Source organism: Engraulis encrasicolus, chromosome 16 (genome assembly GCF_034702125.1).
Source record: "Engraulis encrasicolus isolate BLACKSEA-1 chromosome 16, IST_EnEncr_1.0, whole genome shotgun sequence".
NCBI classification, from domain to species: domain Eukaryota; kingdom Metazoa; phylum Chordata; class Actinopteri; order Clupeiformes; family Engraulidae; genus Engraulis; species Engraulis encrasicolus.
This window is the reverse complement of record NC_085872.1, coordinates 14,212,125-14,226,741: the sequence shown is the minus strand read 5'-3', so window position 1 is coordinate 14,226,741 and position 14,617 is coordinate 14,212,125. Positions and strand designations below refer to the sequence as shown.

General features: G+C 41.5%; 1 protein-coding gene across 1 annotated transcript in view; it reads right to left on the bottom strand.

Annotated features, from left to right (window-relative positions):
- Positions 1 to 2,318: 2,318 nt before the first annotated feature.
- LOC134465210 (potassium channel subfamily T member 2-like) overlaps positions 2,319 to 14,617 on the bottom strand; it is a 29,369-nt gene continuing 17,070 nt past the window's right edge. The window contains exons 21-29 of the mRNA XM_063218754.1: positions 9,626 to 9,697; positions 8,524 to 8,661; positions 7,773 to 7,893; positions 6,507 to 6,608; positions 6,168 to 6,251; positions 5,834 to 5,962; positions 3,798 to 4,071; positions 3,208 to 3,292; positions 2,319 to 3,034 (exon numbers count right to left, since the gene is read on the bottom strand). Coding sequence (XP_063074824.1) covers positions 2,917 to 3,034; positions 3,208 to 3,292; positions 3,798 to 4,071; positions 5,834 to 5,962; positions 6,168 to 6,251; positions 6,507 to 6,608; positions 7,773 to 7,893; positions 8,524 to 8,661; positions 9,626 to 9,697 — 1,123 coding nt within the window. The 3' untranslated portion in view covers positions 2,319 to 2,916. The remainder of the gene's footprint in view (positions 3,035 to 3,207; positions 3,293 to 3,797; positions 4,072 to 5,833; positions 5,963 to 6,167; positions 6,252 to 6,506; positions 6,609 to 7,772; positions 7,894 to 8,523; positions 8,662 to 9,625; positions 9,698 to 14,617) is intronic.

Genomic DNA, 14,617 nt, shown 5'->3' with positions numbered 1-14,617 from the left:
TGTGGCATGCCTAAAATTCTGTACACAAGAGATGCCAAAGTGATGTTTCTGCATGCTTTATTTTTAAATATCTCTAAGCATCTCATCATCCCTATTCCTTCCATATTACTTTTTATTCCACCAGATCCCTGGATTACGGGTGAAAAATTACAGCAGTATTCACTCAGATGATATCAAAAACCATTGTAACACGGGCTAGTGGTACATTATAACAGCCAGCCAAAAAGTATAACCAAGTGACAAGGACAATATTTCAGCAACACTTTGAAGGCCAAACGTGTGCACATCTTTTGGAGGGCAAATACTACATCTGATAATACCTTGGGAGATCCCAATGCCAAGTCTGTTCATTCTCATCAAATGAAGCAAATGCACTGGATACTCCTCAAATCCATATTTAATATCCTTGCGATGATCGATCACTGCCATCCATCACAAACACGCACACAATCTACAAGAAGCAGCTCCCTCTGTGTCCCAAGGGACTTTCCAGCCTTTGGATCAAGAGGCTTCCTGCTGCTCCCATTTGACACCTCACCAGCAGCACAGCAGGGCACCGGGGAGAGACCTGATCCACCGAGTCCCTTTGAAAGCACCGGCACTCCGCAGGTCAGGGACGAACGAGATGATAAAATCTCTGACGGCCCAGGGCATTAGTCTCTCAGGGGGATACCATGCCGAGAGAAGCATGCAGGAGGAAGGAACCGCTCAGATGTGAAGCGCCATTGATCTCACTGTCTCATTTCACTGAGATAGAAATATATTGATTTATACAACACTTCATTACATATTCACTTTTATATTTCTTTGACTTATTAAATTCATAGTTATGCATGTGCTTCGTGGACATGGCATTAAAAGGCAAAAACATCTGTTTTGAAATTGCTAGTTAATATGATATATGTGCAAATTATTAACCTGTGTGGTTATTAGCCTGAATGAGACCTGCAGTGACAAATGAATTTCCTTTCTGCTGTGTAAAAACAGGACTGCATGCCATCACATGCAAGATTCCGAAAGATACTCATCTCCACAAAATGTATAATCATCCATATCATTACACCTGTGTTTTCCCCTCCATCACTGTGTCAGTGTGTCCGGTTGACAAATAGTTGACTGAAAGGAAAATATAGGACCGCAACACTCTTTGATGCTCCCAGACAAAATTTAACGGCACAACGTTCCCTAAGGACCGAGAGTCCGGAATGTTGTGCCATTAAATTCAAACAGTGTTGCGGACCTATATTTTCCTTTCAGTGATCTTTTGTTTGGTCCAGCCCCTGTGCTACTGATGTGTGTGCATTCTCTGACTTGGGTTGACAAATAGCCTCTGCTCTGCATGACTGCAGATGTTTGCCCTTGCACACTGTGCTCCCTAATTCAGTGATTTGTCTTTCATTTTGTAGACAGACCGTGAAGTGTAACTTGTTTCACACACACACACACAAACACACACACAGACACGCACACGCACACGCACAACGCACACGCACACGCACACGCACACGCACACGCACACGCACACGCACACGCACACACCATAAAACAAAAGGAGTGTGATTGTGCAAAATGTGTTCTGCCGCATGCTGTTGTGGTGCAGACGGAATTGGTTTTGATGCATCACTACCCACACCTCCCTCCACCTGCTCAGGACTGTAGCCACTGAGGACAGATAACAGCCACACACACACAGCAAATTACCATATTAGGGGGATGTGTACTTTTCCCACAGTGAGCATGTTCTAAACTGAATAATTTAACCACTTGAATTCTAAAAGAGAATGTCCCTGGGAGCCAGCCAACCACGGCCACCGCATCAGTAGTGCAAATCAGCCCGGTGGTTAGAGATTTTGTGCTGAGGCGTTGATATGGCTTGTGAAGACCTGCTTAGCCAATCCTTCCATTTCATATTTTCATCATACAATTACTTTCACCCAGCTTATTAGTTAAGTTCGCATACATGGGTACACTTTTCCGCACTTACCAGCATGCAGCCAGCCCAAAGTTGTAGTGATTTAATACGCAACTGTGTTAGTAATTTATTCCGTATTGATTGAATAACTCATCACATGCCAATGAATATATTCACCCGGCCCTCTGGAGAGTGGAAAGGTTGAGGTTTTCAGGTTGTTTGTTTCTCTTACTTACGAGGTTTGCTTCTAGCCTGATAAACCAGACTAAATATGACATTAAAAAAAAAAATTGGCCGCCAGCGGGTGGCGCTAGTTCACTAGACTAGTTTGTTTCAACATCCTAAAAAAACTGACTGTCTGAAATGGTGTTCAATTTACAGTATTGGAAAAATAAGTAAGCAATGATAATTATGACATGATTTATTTGTTTTAACTGATGCATTTTCACATGAATATTGAAGAGTGTAAGGCTACTGTTTTAAAGTAGACTCATTATGAGTCATGCAACAAGTGAATGAGGTGATGTCAGAGGAATTTTAAACGTCATGCTAATAAACACTGGCAACTGGTAAACGCAGGCAACATGGTTATGTTTTCATTCTTACGGGACAAACACTGCTACACTCGGGTGGCAAAGACACATCATTTCATTTCTAACCACAGCACAAACACAACTGATATCACATTCCAAAGGTTCAAATAGAGCATCACGTCAGGCTAAGGCTCATACTTAAGATTACATCAGGTGTTTTGACATGACGTGTATGTACTGTGTGTGTGTGTGTGTGTGTGTGTGTGTGTGTGTGTGTGTGTGTGTGTGTGTGTGTGTGTGTGTGTGTGTGTGTGTGTGTGTGTGTGTGTGTGTGTGTGTGTGTGTGTGTGTGTGTGTACTCTACTTTAAAAAATAATAATAATAAACTAACCTAACCTACTAACTGTATTTTCTAGTGATGTTGCAATGTAATGTAATGCAATGTAATGTGTTTTGAGTAACAGAGCTGAATCAAAGTTGGCCTTCCAGGGTTGGGCTGAGGCTAAGGCACTGGCTGTTACCTATACTGCTCAGTCTGCTGTCGGACGCCGTGGTCCCCAAGGAGAAAGGGTCCTGGCGAATGATGTACCTGTGGAGAGGAAAAAAGAAATGAAGTGAAGCATTAAGTGGAAACTCCACATACTGTCAATGTACTTGAAATCACAACGCACAATGACAGATTGAGTTCCCTTAAACCCAAACAGGATGAGATACACATTACACAAGCACAACAAAGGATTTGCCTCCAATCAATCTACTTACACAATGTCATTGAGCTCCAGTTTTGTGTCTGGAGAAGGATTGATTAGGATATAAGACAGGCTGCTTCCACCTTCCTCCATACAATCTGGAGAAAAACAAATACATCGAGGTTTGACAACATTAACTAAAAAAAACAGTAGTCTTCCTCTACCTCAGTCGAACTATTTTTTTTCTCAACAAAGGCTTTGCACATGACTGCATAACAACAGTACATGCTTTTGAACCAAATAGAAAGGTTAAGTTCATTTCAAGTGGGTTTTTTTTTCATGCTTTATCTAGTCTTCACTGAAAACAATTAGTGATTTCCGTAAAAGATATTCTCAGGAAATCACCAATCCAGTTCTCATTTTTTTTTTTTTAAAGTATTTTGGGGGGGGCTTTTTGGCCTTTATTATTACAGAACAGTGTGAGAGTAGACAGGAAATGATTGAGAGAGAGAGAGATGGGGCAGGGTTGGGAAATGACCCTGGCCGGACTTGAACCGGGATCCCCGTGGGCAATGTAAGCCCAAATGTAGGGGGCTTAGCGTGCTGCGCCACAGCGGCCCCCTCTCATTTTCTTTTTGCATGTAGCGCACCACCCCTACTCACCTAATCCGTCAGTGGAGAGCCCCAGGTTCTTCATGCGGTCCCTGATGAGGTCGGCCAGCTCCTGCCTGTCGGAGCGTGGCGGCTGCCCAGGGCGGTGCCGCCCCCTGTCCAGGCCTCGGTGTGCGTAGCGGGGGCCCATGCGGCTCAGCTTCCTGGCCCACTGCATGCTCTTGCGGTGGAAGCGTGGTGGACGGCTGTTGTCAGTGGTGCATGGCTCCCTCTGTTCCTCCTCAAAAGTCTCCATCAGGGTGCCCGAGAGCTGGGACTGCCTGCCCTTCAGGGGGGAAGGGGCAACAGTAAAGGTCAGTGCTGCGCACGTCGCCAGAGTTCAGGGCCACCGCCTCGCCATTAACCTCGTATAACCTCGTATAACCGTTATCCCTTACATATACAAATGGATACCAATGTTCTATTCTAACCCGTCAAATAGTTTTGAAACCTTTTCAACAGTTATTCTTTAACAGAGCTTTACTTAAAGGCACACTGTGTGAGATTTTTAGTTGTTTATTTCCAGAATTCATGCCGCCCATTCACTAATGTTACCTTTTTCATGAATACTTAACACCACCATCAAATTGTAAGTATTCATTATGAATGGAAAAATTGCACTTTTCATACATGAAAAGGGGGATCTTCTCCATGGTCCGCCATTTTGAATTTCCAAAAATAGCAATTTTAGCTGCAAAAATGACTGTAATTGGACCATAGTAGAAAATATTTGTTTATTACTTAGTAAACTTTCATGTAAAGATCAAATTTGGCAATAGGCACCCCAGTTTCAATGAGCAGCATAGTTGCAGTACCTTTTTTGACCATTTCCTGCACAGTGTCCCTTTAAAGGTGCACCGTATAAGATTGTGGCCAGAGCAGGTATTGCAACTATGTTGCACAATGAAAGCTGAGCTGCCTGTTGTCAAATTTGATCTTTTCAGGAATATGTACTAAGTAAAAAAACTGATATTTACAAGTATGACCAAAATACAGTAATGCTTGTAGCTAAGAATGTCTATTTCTGGAAATTCAAAATGGCGGACCATGGAGAAGATACCCCTTTTCATGTATGAAAAGTACAATTTCCCCAGTCATAATGAATTTGATGGTGCTGGTAAGTGTTCATGAAAAAGGTAACATTTGTGAATGGGCAGCATGAATTCTGGAAATAAACTACTAAAAATATCACACAGTGCAGTAAAAATAGAACTTCTGGGTCCATTTGTATACAGGCATTGATTCTAACGGAAAGCAATGTTTGCAATGCTTTAACAGATATTTAAACTGTGTGGATGGATGGAGTATAAAGGCGTTTATGGTTAGAACGTATGAACAGAAATAAACACACTTAACCCTTTAAGGAATAAGGATTTTCCCCCAGTTCTTCCAGAATTTTACTCGAACGCTCTAGAGCTCCCATAGAAGTCTGTGTTAAAAATCTCGGAAAGTCCTTATGACATCATAATGAGAACTCAAATTTTGGGCAAAATTCGAATCACATATTTGTGATGGTACTCCTCAAAGGTCTTCATGGTGGTCTTCATGGAGCCAAGGTTAAAAATAGACACAAGGGGATTCTCAGAGCTGTGGATTCAGCATTGATCATGTACAGAGACATTATCAACAGTGGCAACTTTTCACATGCCCTATTGAGTTCAATCCAACCTTAAGACAGTAAACAAGACACAAAGGAGAGGGCCAGAGGAAATCAAACCTGGTCTGCTCTTTTGGCATGAAAAGGTCATTTTCCACATGCTGAGCTGGGAGGGGAAGCTAACACAGCACCTCACAGTAGTCAGGTCGTGCCCTCCTAGTGACGCAACACCTTCAGCATTGCTGCTAGTCAGGTCAAGAGCAATGCAAGTACTTTCTTAGCTCCCTAAAAATCGGGAACTCCTTCCACTTTGTCAGGAAGCAAACAACCATTAGCAAACAAAAGGAGGCGGGTCAATCATGCAGTTTAGGAAATGTTAATTGTTATGGTCTTGGTCAGACCAAGTCTCGAAGAGATTTGAAAATCGATGATAATCATGCTAATTAGGCACCTCACAGGGCTCCAGGTCCAGCAGCTCTGTCCGGTATATCCCGATGGGGATGTCGCCTACAGAGGAGCACAACTTCTGGTACAGGCGCCCATATGTCTTGATCCACAGGTCTTCATGTGTGATGGTCATCTGTGGAAAGTGCAAGTCACACAAGTCACACAAACACAAACGCCCACAGTGTTCATAAAAATGGTACACCCCAACTTTATGTACGTATATGGCTGTTCTTATTGTGATGTTATAAATAGCATACGTATTCTGTTCAGCTCGTTGTATCGTTTAAATACATATGGATGCTCACTGATATTAACAAATGAGAATTATGAAAACGTACAGCACAAAGGAAACCAGATCCTGTTGTTGTGTCCAGCCCAAGCAGTAGCCTTGTAATGGAGATCATGTAGTCTTTCACAAAAGACTGCAGTAAGAAGCCAACAGTTTAGTTAGTTACATTTTGGGGGGGAAAACATGGAAGGAAAAAGATACCTATTGCAGTAGGCCTACACAAGTACAAAGTAATTTACATCACATGGTTTTGTTTACGTTTTTGTTCATGTGTGGACATGCAAAGCATGTGAGTTCATGTATGTAAAATGACATTATACTGTATGATAGGACGATGCCATTTTGTTAACAAAATGAAGCTCTCACAAGGTAGAATGAACTGAATGACCTGGTAAAGGAGAGTATCCAGCATGCCAATACTGAAAACCCTCCCTGCGGCGAACGGCAGTCGAAACATGAAGGCCAGATTAGAACCTTTTGCCCTCTCTTTCTGTGTATGCAGAGAGAGAGAGAGACAGAGAGACAGAGAGAGAGAGAGAGAGAGAGAGAGAGAGAGAGAGAGCGGAACAGAACAAATAGAGAGCAGTAAATCCTGTTGATGGTTAAAGGGGTATGCCACTATTTTGGGGCTTAATACAGTTAAACTCGTTGGCTGGGGTTTATAAAGGTGGTAAAGTGTCTTATTTTTCATGTAAGCCATTGTCTTGCTATAAGACAAGTAAAAAGAGGGAATATGTCGCTAAGCTAGTGAAAGTCAATGGATCCATGTAGCATGCTACAATGCTACATGGATACATTGACTTTCACTAGCTTAGCGACATATTCCCTCTTTTTACTTGTCTTAAAGCAAGACAACGCTTAACATGAAAAATAAGACACTTTGCGACCTTTATGAACCCCAGCCAACGATTTTAACTGTATTAAGCCCCAAAATAGTGGCATATCCCTTTAAGTGTTATATACCGGTAGATGGTTCAACAACTAAACAATAATTAGAGTAGCTTGGATGCTATACAGGCTAATTTCAGACACATTCGGTGGTGTAATTATTTTGAATTGAAGGCTTGACCGAATATTAAAACAGTTATTTCATTTGGCTATTTTCAATAACAAAACATACAAGTATAATATCCAAATAGGAATAGGATATTCTGCCCAATATTAATGGGTTTTTAGATGCGTCCTAGCATCTCTATAAGAGGGTATGTCCGTCCGTCCGTCTGTCCCTCCGAAATGCATTCTTTAAATCGGTCAAAACGCAACCTTCACTACCATTTTTCACCATACTCTCTCCATATTTGTGCTTTCGGACGCATCTTTGTCCACCTGTCAGACTTGTATTGTTAAGTCTCCCAATAAAGTTGTTTGTGGATTTGGGGCAGAACGGGGCAGCCGAGGCCTTGTGGTTAGGGTGTTGGTCTTCTATCCAGGGCTGAGGTGCCCTTGAGCAAAGCACCTAAGCCCACACTACTCCAGGGACTCTAACCAATACCTGACAAATAATAACTGTAGTCGCTTTGGAATTGGAGAAAAGCATCAACTAAGTGTAATGTAATGTAATGGACTGGAGAGAAAATACCCTCTCGAATCATTAACATCATCATGACATTAACAAGTCCAGATGTTACCTACAAACGTCTGTGATCCTGTTTACCTTTTCTAATTTAGAGAGACACACTGAATAGGAATCCTTTGCCTTGAACTGCATAAACCTCATGTTGGCTGGATGGGTCAGCTCTGTGATGATATTCAAAGATGGAAAAATCGCAGGCAACCTATAAAACAAAGTGCAAAGGTAAAATGTGAAAACAATAAATGTGCTAGTAGGATAAAATAACATAGCATAACAAATTCTTTAAAAAAACATGTTTGAGGGTCTTTATCGTCTTTTTTTATGATAATACAGCGAAGGGAGAAACAGGAAATGAGTGGGAGAGACAGATGGGGGGAGGATTGGGTAATAACTTCAGGCCAGAATCAAATCATCACCCACATGAGAGGAGACACACACGTTATTGTCAACACTACCACCTGCTGGCTATGTCTAAGCGAGGCTTTTAAACTGCAAGTAAACCAGGAGCATCACTGCCAACACATACTGAATTATACTTGGCTGTTTAACATGGGAAGGGGTGGGGAGAATTGATTACTTTATGCTGAAGCTTTTAATTTTCGTTCTCTGATGTTGTACATACAACTTGAAAATAAAGAGAGAACTTGGGGGAAAAAACACATACACGTATCACACCATTAAATGGTAGATGATTTCAATTTACACCCTTTCAATAAGCAGTTTTGTTGCCGTTTCACCACCGTTATTTTCCATAAATTATCCCAACCATCATGGAGCATATGCCTGCTCATTTAGTGCCCCTCTACCCTACTCTCATCTTTCATACTCTTACCTTAATAGCACATTCTGCACATTGACTATGGTTTTGGCATCTGCCATGTAGTCTTCCTCTGCACACATGGTGCTTTCTTTGTCCACCACTACCATGTTGGCTGCAGAAGAGACTCCACAGCGAAGGAGGTCATCCAGGCTTTACACCCCAGAAACATTCAAGAAGAAAGAAGAAAAAATTAATTACATTATGCACCAGTAGGCAATAACTCGGTTAACTGATGGGTTCGATCTCCCTGTTAGGCTATCTAGGATCTGTATCTATCTTATAAGGTTCTAACCAGAGGCCTGAAATCATGGTATATGACATCCCCACACCTAACAATTGTGCAATACGTATCAATTGTTTGTAAAAGCTGTGCGATGCATATTAACTGTTTATAAAAGCTGTGACAAAGTATCAATAGTTTAACTGTGTCATATTTATCAACAGTTTAACGGTGCCATACTTATCAATAGTTTAACTGTGCTATACTTATCGACAGTTTAACTGTGCCATACTTATCAACAGTTTAACTGTGCTATACTTATCCACAGTTTAACTGTGCCATACTTATCGACAGTTTAACTGTGCCATACTCATCGAAAGTTTAACTGTGCCATATATACTTATCAACAGTTTAACTGTGACATACTTATCAACAGTTTAACTGTGCCATACTTATCGACAGTTTAACTGTGCCATACTAATCGATAGTTTAACTGTGCCATACTTATCAACAGTTTAACTGTGCCATACTTATCAACAGTTTAACTTTCCCATACTTATCAACAGTTTAACTGTGCCTTACTTATCGACAGTTTAACTGTGCCATACTTATCGACAGTTTAACTGTGCCATATTTATGGACAGTTTAACTGTGCCATACTTATCGACAGTTTAACTGTGCCATACTTATCAACAGTTTAACTGTGCCATATTTATCAACAGTTTAACTGTGCCATACTTATCAACAGTTTAACTGTGCCATATTTATCAACAGTTTAACTGTGCCATATTTATCAACAGTTTAACTGTGCCATACTTATCAACAGTTTAACTGTGCCATACTTATCAACAGTTTAACTGTGCCATACTTATCAATAGTTTAACTGTGCCATACTTATCAATAGTTCCGACCATGTAGTAGACCAGAGGGAACCAGCAGATTGTCTCCAGAAAGTTCTCATCAGGCCTGCAACAGAGCATGACAAATCCAGCATCAGCAGGCGACCATGGGGGTAACACTTCGTAATAACCTTCCGCTAATTGGTTAACTAATGTTAACTAATGATAAGGTATTATTATGTCGCCCTGGAAATTGGTGGGGTGGGGGGCATAAGCTCTGTTGCATAATCGTGATCGTGATTTTGATCTAAATAATCGTGATTATAATTTTTTCCATAATCGTGCAGCCCTATTATACTATTGTCATCAGCAAATGTTTAGTAAGTGTTATACAATTGATTTAATAATGATATATCAATGCTTATAATAGTATTATAGATGCACAACAAATCATTAGCTAACCATTAGTTAACCGTTTATGCAGAAGGTTATTGTGAAGTGGTATTGACCGGGGGACACCTGAAGCACTATTAGATGTTACAACCGAAAAGTAACAGTAGCCATCATGCAGTAGGAACAGGAGAGGAAGAATCCAGAACACGACCGCAACACGACACGCAACCCACAACACGACACGCAACCCACAACACGAAGCCCATGCGAGGGGGATAATGGACTAGCACAGTAGTTCCCAAACTTTTTTACTGGGAACCCCCTTTTGAACTTAAGACTATTTTCACAACGCCCCCATGTAACGCCGCATTATGTAATAACGGTGCAATATGTAATAATGTAACAAATTATTACATAATGTGGTGACAATCGCCGCATTGTGTAATAATTTACGCATTTCGTAATACATTTCTTGAACGCATTTCGTAATAACTTTTTTCTCATCTTGTAATAAATTATTACAAAATGCGAAATTTATTACGGAATGCGGCCGCAACTTTTTTTTTGATGGAAATGTAATAACATGGTGCATTATGTAATAATCTATATGGATATGTTTTTTCTGCACTTGGATTCAGTAGGCGCAGCACACATACATAGTCTCAGTGACATGGTATAGTCACTGCCCTCTCTCTCTCTCATTCTTCTCAGTTCTCAAACTGCTCGAGAGTCGCGAATGATGCGGTTAAAACTGTTAAGAAATAATTTCACAACTTGTTGCGTACAACGAGTCCAACGAATGTCTCGCACTTTCTGCTACATTACACCAATTTACAGCGACATTAAATAGGCCAGGTCTAAACACTTCACGAGGAGGTGAAAACTTGTCTTGCACTTGCGTGGGTCTGTGGCGAGAGAGAGAGAGAGAGAGAGAGAGAGAGAGAGAGAGAGAGAGAGAGAGAGAGAGAGAGAGAGTGTGTGTGTGTGTGTGTGTGTGTGTGTGTGTGTGTACGCACGGAGACAAACCTGGCCCATATTGATCTTAAGCCCCATCTTGGCTCTTTGGAAATATTCTTAACATTACAAAGGCTATTTTAATATTTTCCCCCAAACAACATGAATCAAATCCCAGGAAAAGACCAACCATTATAAGTGACTCGTGGGGAGCTGTCCATGCTGTTGGTGCTTAATTTTTCCCGATATTTGCCCGTGGAGTAGTGAGTCTTTCATGTCTGCCTACATGCGCGCCAGGGTCTGACCATGGTGCTTTTTGCCCGTGGAGTGAGGAGACTGTCTTCTTGCAAAGCAAGAAGTCATAGCACCCGAGAAAAATGCCACTCTTTGTCCTATTTTCAATTTTAGTCCACTGTTCAGTAGGCCTATTAGGCTGCAATCAAATTCAACATGCACGCGAAAAACAATAACCCAAGTGGCGGGACTAATTCGATTATATTCCTTCCAAAAATGTCCGAACGTCACAAAAATCAGTTATTTGCATTGTCCGTAATTATACCAAACAAAAAGGTATCAATAAAAGAAATCAAGTCTTCAGTTTCGATAATCCACGTTACAAATCCTCAACAACAGCAAGCCATTCCTTCTCTGCTATGAGGCAGGCAACGGAACAAGTGCAGACAGTAGGCTATATGACCACGTTGATGCTGCACGGCTTGAAAGGATTCTGTCTAAATTAAATATCTTGGATAGCCTATATAGACCTAGGCCTAACTAGATTTGTTACAATACAGATTCATTTTCTATAGCCAGAAGTGTTCCGTTGGACTGACGAAACCGAACACGATCAAGTTTGCAACTTCTTTCCCTCATGCGCTGTCCGTCAGCACCACCTGTCATCAGACATCCGATTAGCTTTCATTACGTGCTGAGGGAAAAACCCTCGCCATTAGGCCCATGTGCTGTTGCACTGTTGTGAGGGATATCACCAAATAATTTAGATAAAAGTCAAAACATTATTTTGGCAATCTGTTCAGTCTGTTCATTTAAGTTTTTGGGTGCTCTTGGATATCGGGGATCAGTTCATGTAGAGAGAAGAGTTCATCCAGGCACTCCAAAATATGGTGTCCAAACGGGAAGTTACATTAAAAAGCCTTTAATGGTACTGGGCTGGGGTTACATTAAAAAGCCGACATGTTTCGACCTCACCAGGTCTTCATCAGGGCTACGTTCACCATTGAAAAGAAAGGCCTCCCTTAAATAGTGACATCACCACATGTGACCCATTACGCACTAAACACATTTGCGCACACCAGAGAAAACAAAGATTAAAAAATAGCCTGGGGTAATAAGTGATGCCACAGAAAAAAATGACCAGAAGTACAAATAAGCATCACAAAAAACAAGTAAAATCAATATCCTCATTTAGACCAGGATAGCGCATGGCATCCAGTTGGTGTATCCAAAAAGTCTGCCTCTGATTAAGTCTTTTTAGCCTGTCCCCACCCCTCGGAAGAGGTTGATATGCTCGACGCCCTGTATGCGCAGCAGAGAATCATTTTTACCATGGTATATTCATTGAAATGTTTCGCCATGGGATAGTCAAAATTGCCCACTCTGATAGCATACGGGTATTTATGTTCTGCTAGCCTATCTCGCATGCGCCTTTTTGTGCGTCCGATATAAAAGAACCCTTCAGCGCAAGGACAAGTTAGGCGGTATATGACAAATGTAGAATTGCAATTAATGAAACCTCTCTGTCCGTATTCTCTCGTGGTTTTAGTATCCACAAAAGATTTGGCTTGTGTAACATTTGGGCAGTTAGGGCAGTTCATACATCTATAGGTGCCAATGGGTTTACGCAGCCAGGTTTCTCTCTTTTTCACCTGTAGGTGAGAGCGCATTAATTTATCTCCTAGGCTGGGTGCACTCTTTAAAGACACCATGGGTGGTTCTGGGAACACCTCACGTAGTTGCGCATCACTTTCAATAATGGACCAATTGTTCTTAATAATTTGCCTGATCCGCGTCGCTTGTGTACTATAGGCCCTATGTCGTAACAAAAAAAGGACGGGACTGCTGGTGGCGATGATGTTTCTTTTTGGTCAATAACGTGTTGCGTTGAAGGGAGCGCGCTTCACTGTATGCGTTTTGTATGGCTTCAGGGTGATAGGCTCTATCACTGAATCTTTTCTCCATCAGCTCGGCCTGCTCGTGAAAATCATTTTCGAAATCACAGATACGCCTAATCTCTGGAATTGGCCGTGTGGAATATTTCTAATGAGATGCGGGGGATGGAATGAATCCGCTCTCAGAATGGTGTTCCGAGAGGTCGCCTTTCTGAATAAGGTGGTGTGCAGCTGTCCCTCCGCGTCTTTATATATCGTCAAATCCAGAAAGTGAATATTAGTTAATGAATATTCCAAGGAAGCCATCCAAAACGCATACAGTGAAGCGCGCTCCCTACAACGCAACACGTTAATGACCAAAAACAAACATCATCGCCAGCAGCAGTCCCGTCCTTTTTTTGTTACGACAGTTCATAGATGTATGAACTGCCCCCACTGTCCAAATGTTACACAAGCCAAATCTTTTGTGGATACTAAAACCACGAATGAATATGGACAGAGAGATTTCATTAATTGCAATTCTACATTTGTCATATACCGCCTAACTTGTCCTTGCGCTGAAGGGTTCTTTTATATCGGGCGCACAAAAAGGCGCATGCGAGATAGGCTAGCAGAACATAAATATGGTATCAGAGTGGGCAATTTTGACTATCCCATGGCGAAACATATGAATACCATGGTAAAAATGATTCTCTACTGCGCATACAGGGCGTCGAGCATATCAAACCTCTTCCGAGGGGTGGGGACAGGCTAAAAAGACTTAGGCCTAATCAGAGGCAGACTTTTTGGATACACCAACTGGATGCCATGCGCTATCCTGGTCTAAATGAGGATATTGATTTTACTTGTTTTTTGTAAAATCATTTTTTCTGTGGCATCACTTATTACCCCAGGCTATTTTTAATCTTTGTTTTCTATGGTGTGCGCAAATGTGTGTAGTGCGTGGGTCACATGTGGTGATGTCACTATTTAAGGGAGGCCTTTCTTTTCAATGATGAAGACCTGGTGAGGTCGAAACATGTCGGCCTTTTAATGTAACCCCAGCCCAGTCCCATTAAAGGCTTTTTAATGTAACTTATCGTTTGGGCACCTTATTTTGGAGTGCCTGGATGAACTCTTCTCTCTACATGAACTGATCCCCGATATCCAAGAGCACCCAAAAACTTAAATGAACAGACTGAAGACTGCTTGAGCTTCCAGCCACCTGTGTGCCTTTCATTGCCAAAATAATGTTCTGACTTTTATCTAAATTATTTGGTGATATCCCTCACAACAGTGCAACAGCACATAGGCCTAATGGCGAGAGTTTTTCCCTCAGCACGTAATGAAAGCTAATCGGACGTCTAATGACAGGTGGTGCTGACGGACAGCGCACGAGGGAAAGAAGTTGCAAACTTGATCGTGTTTGGTTTCGTCAGTCCAGCGGAACACTTCTGGCTCTAGAAAATGAATCTGTATTGCAACAAATCTAGTTAGGCCTAGGTCTATATAGGCTATCCAAGATATTTAATTTAGATATTTAATTTAGTTTTCACCACCTCGTGAAGTGTTTAGACCTGGCCTATTTAATG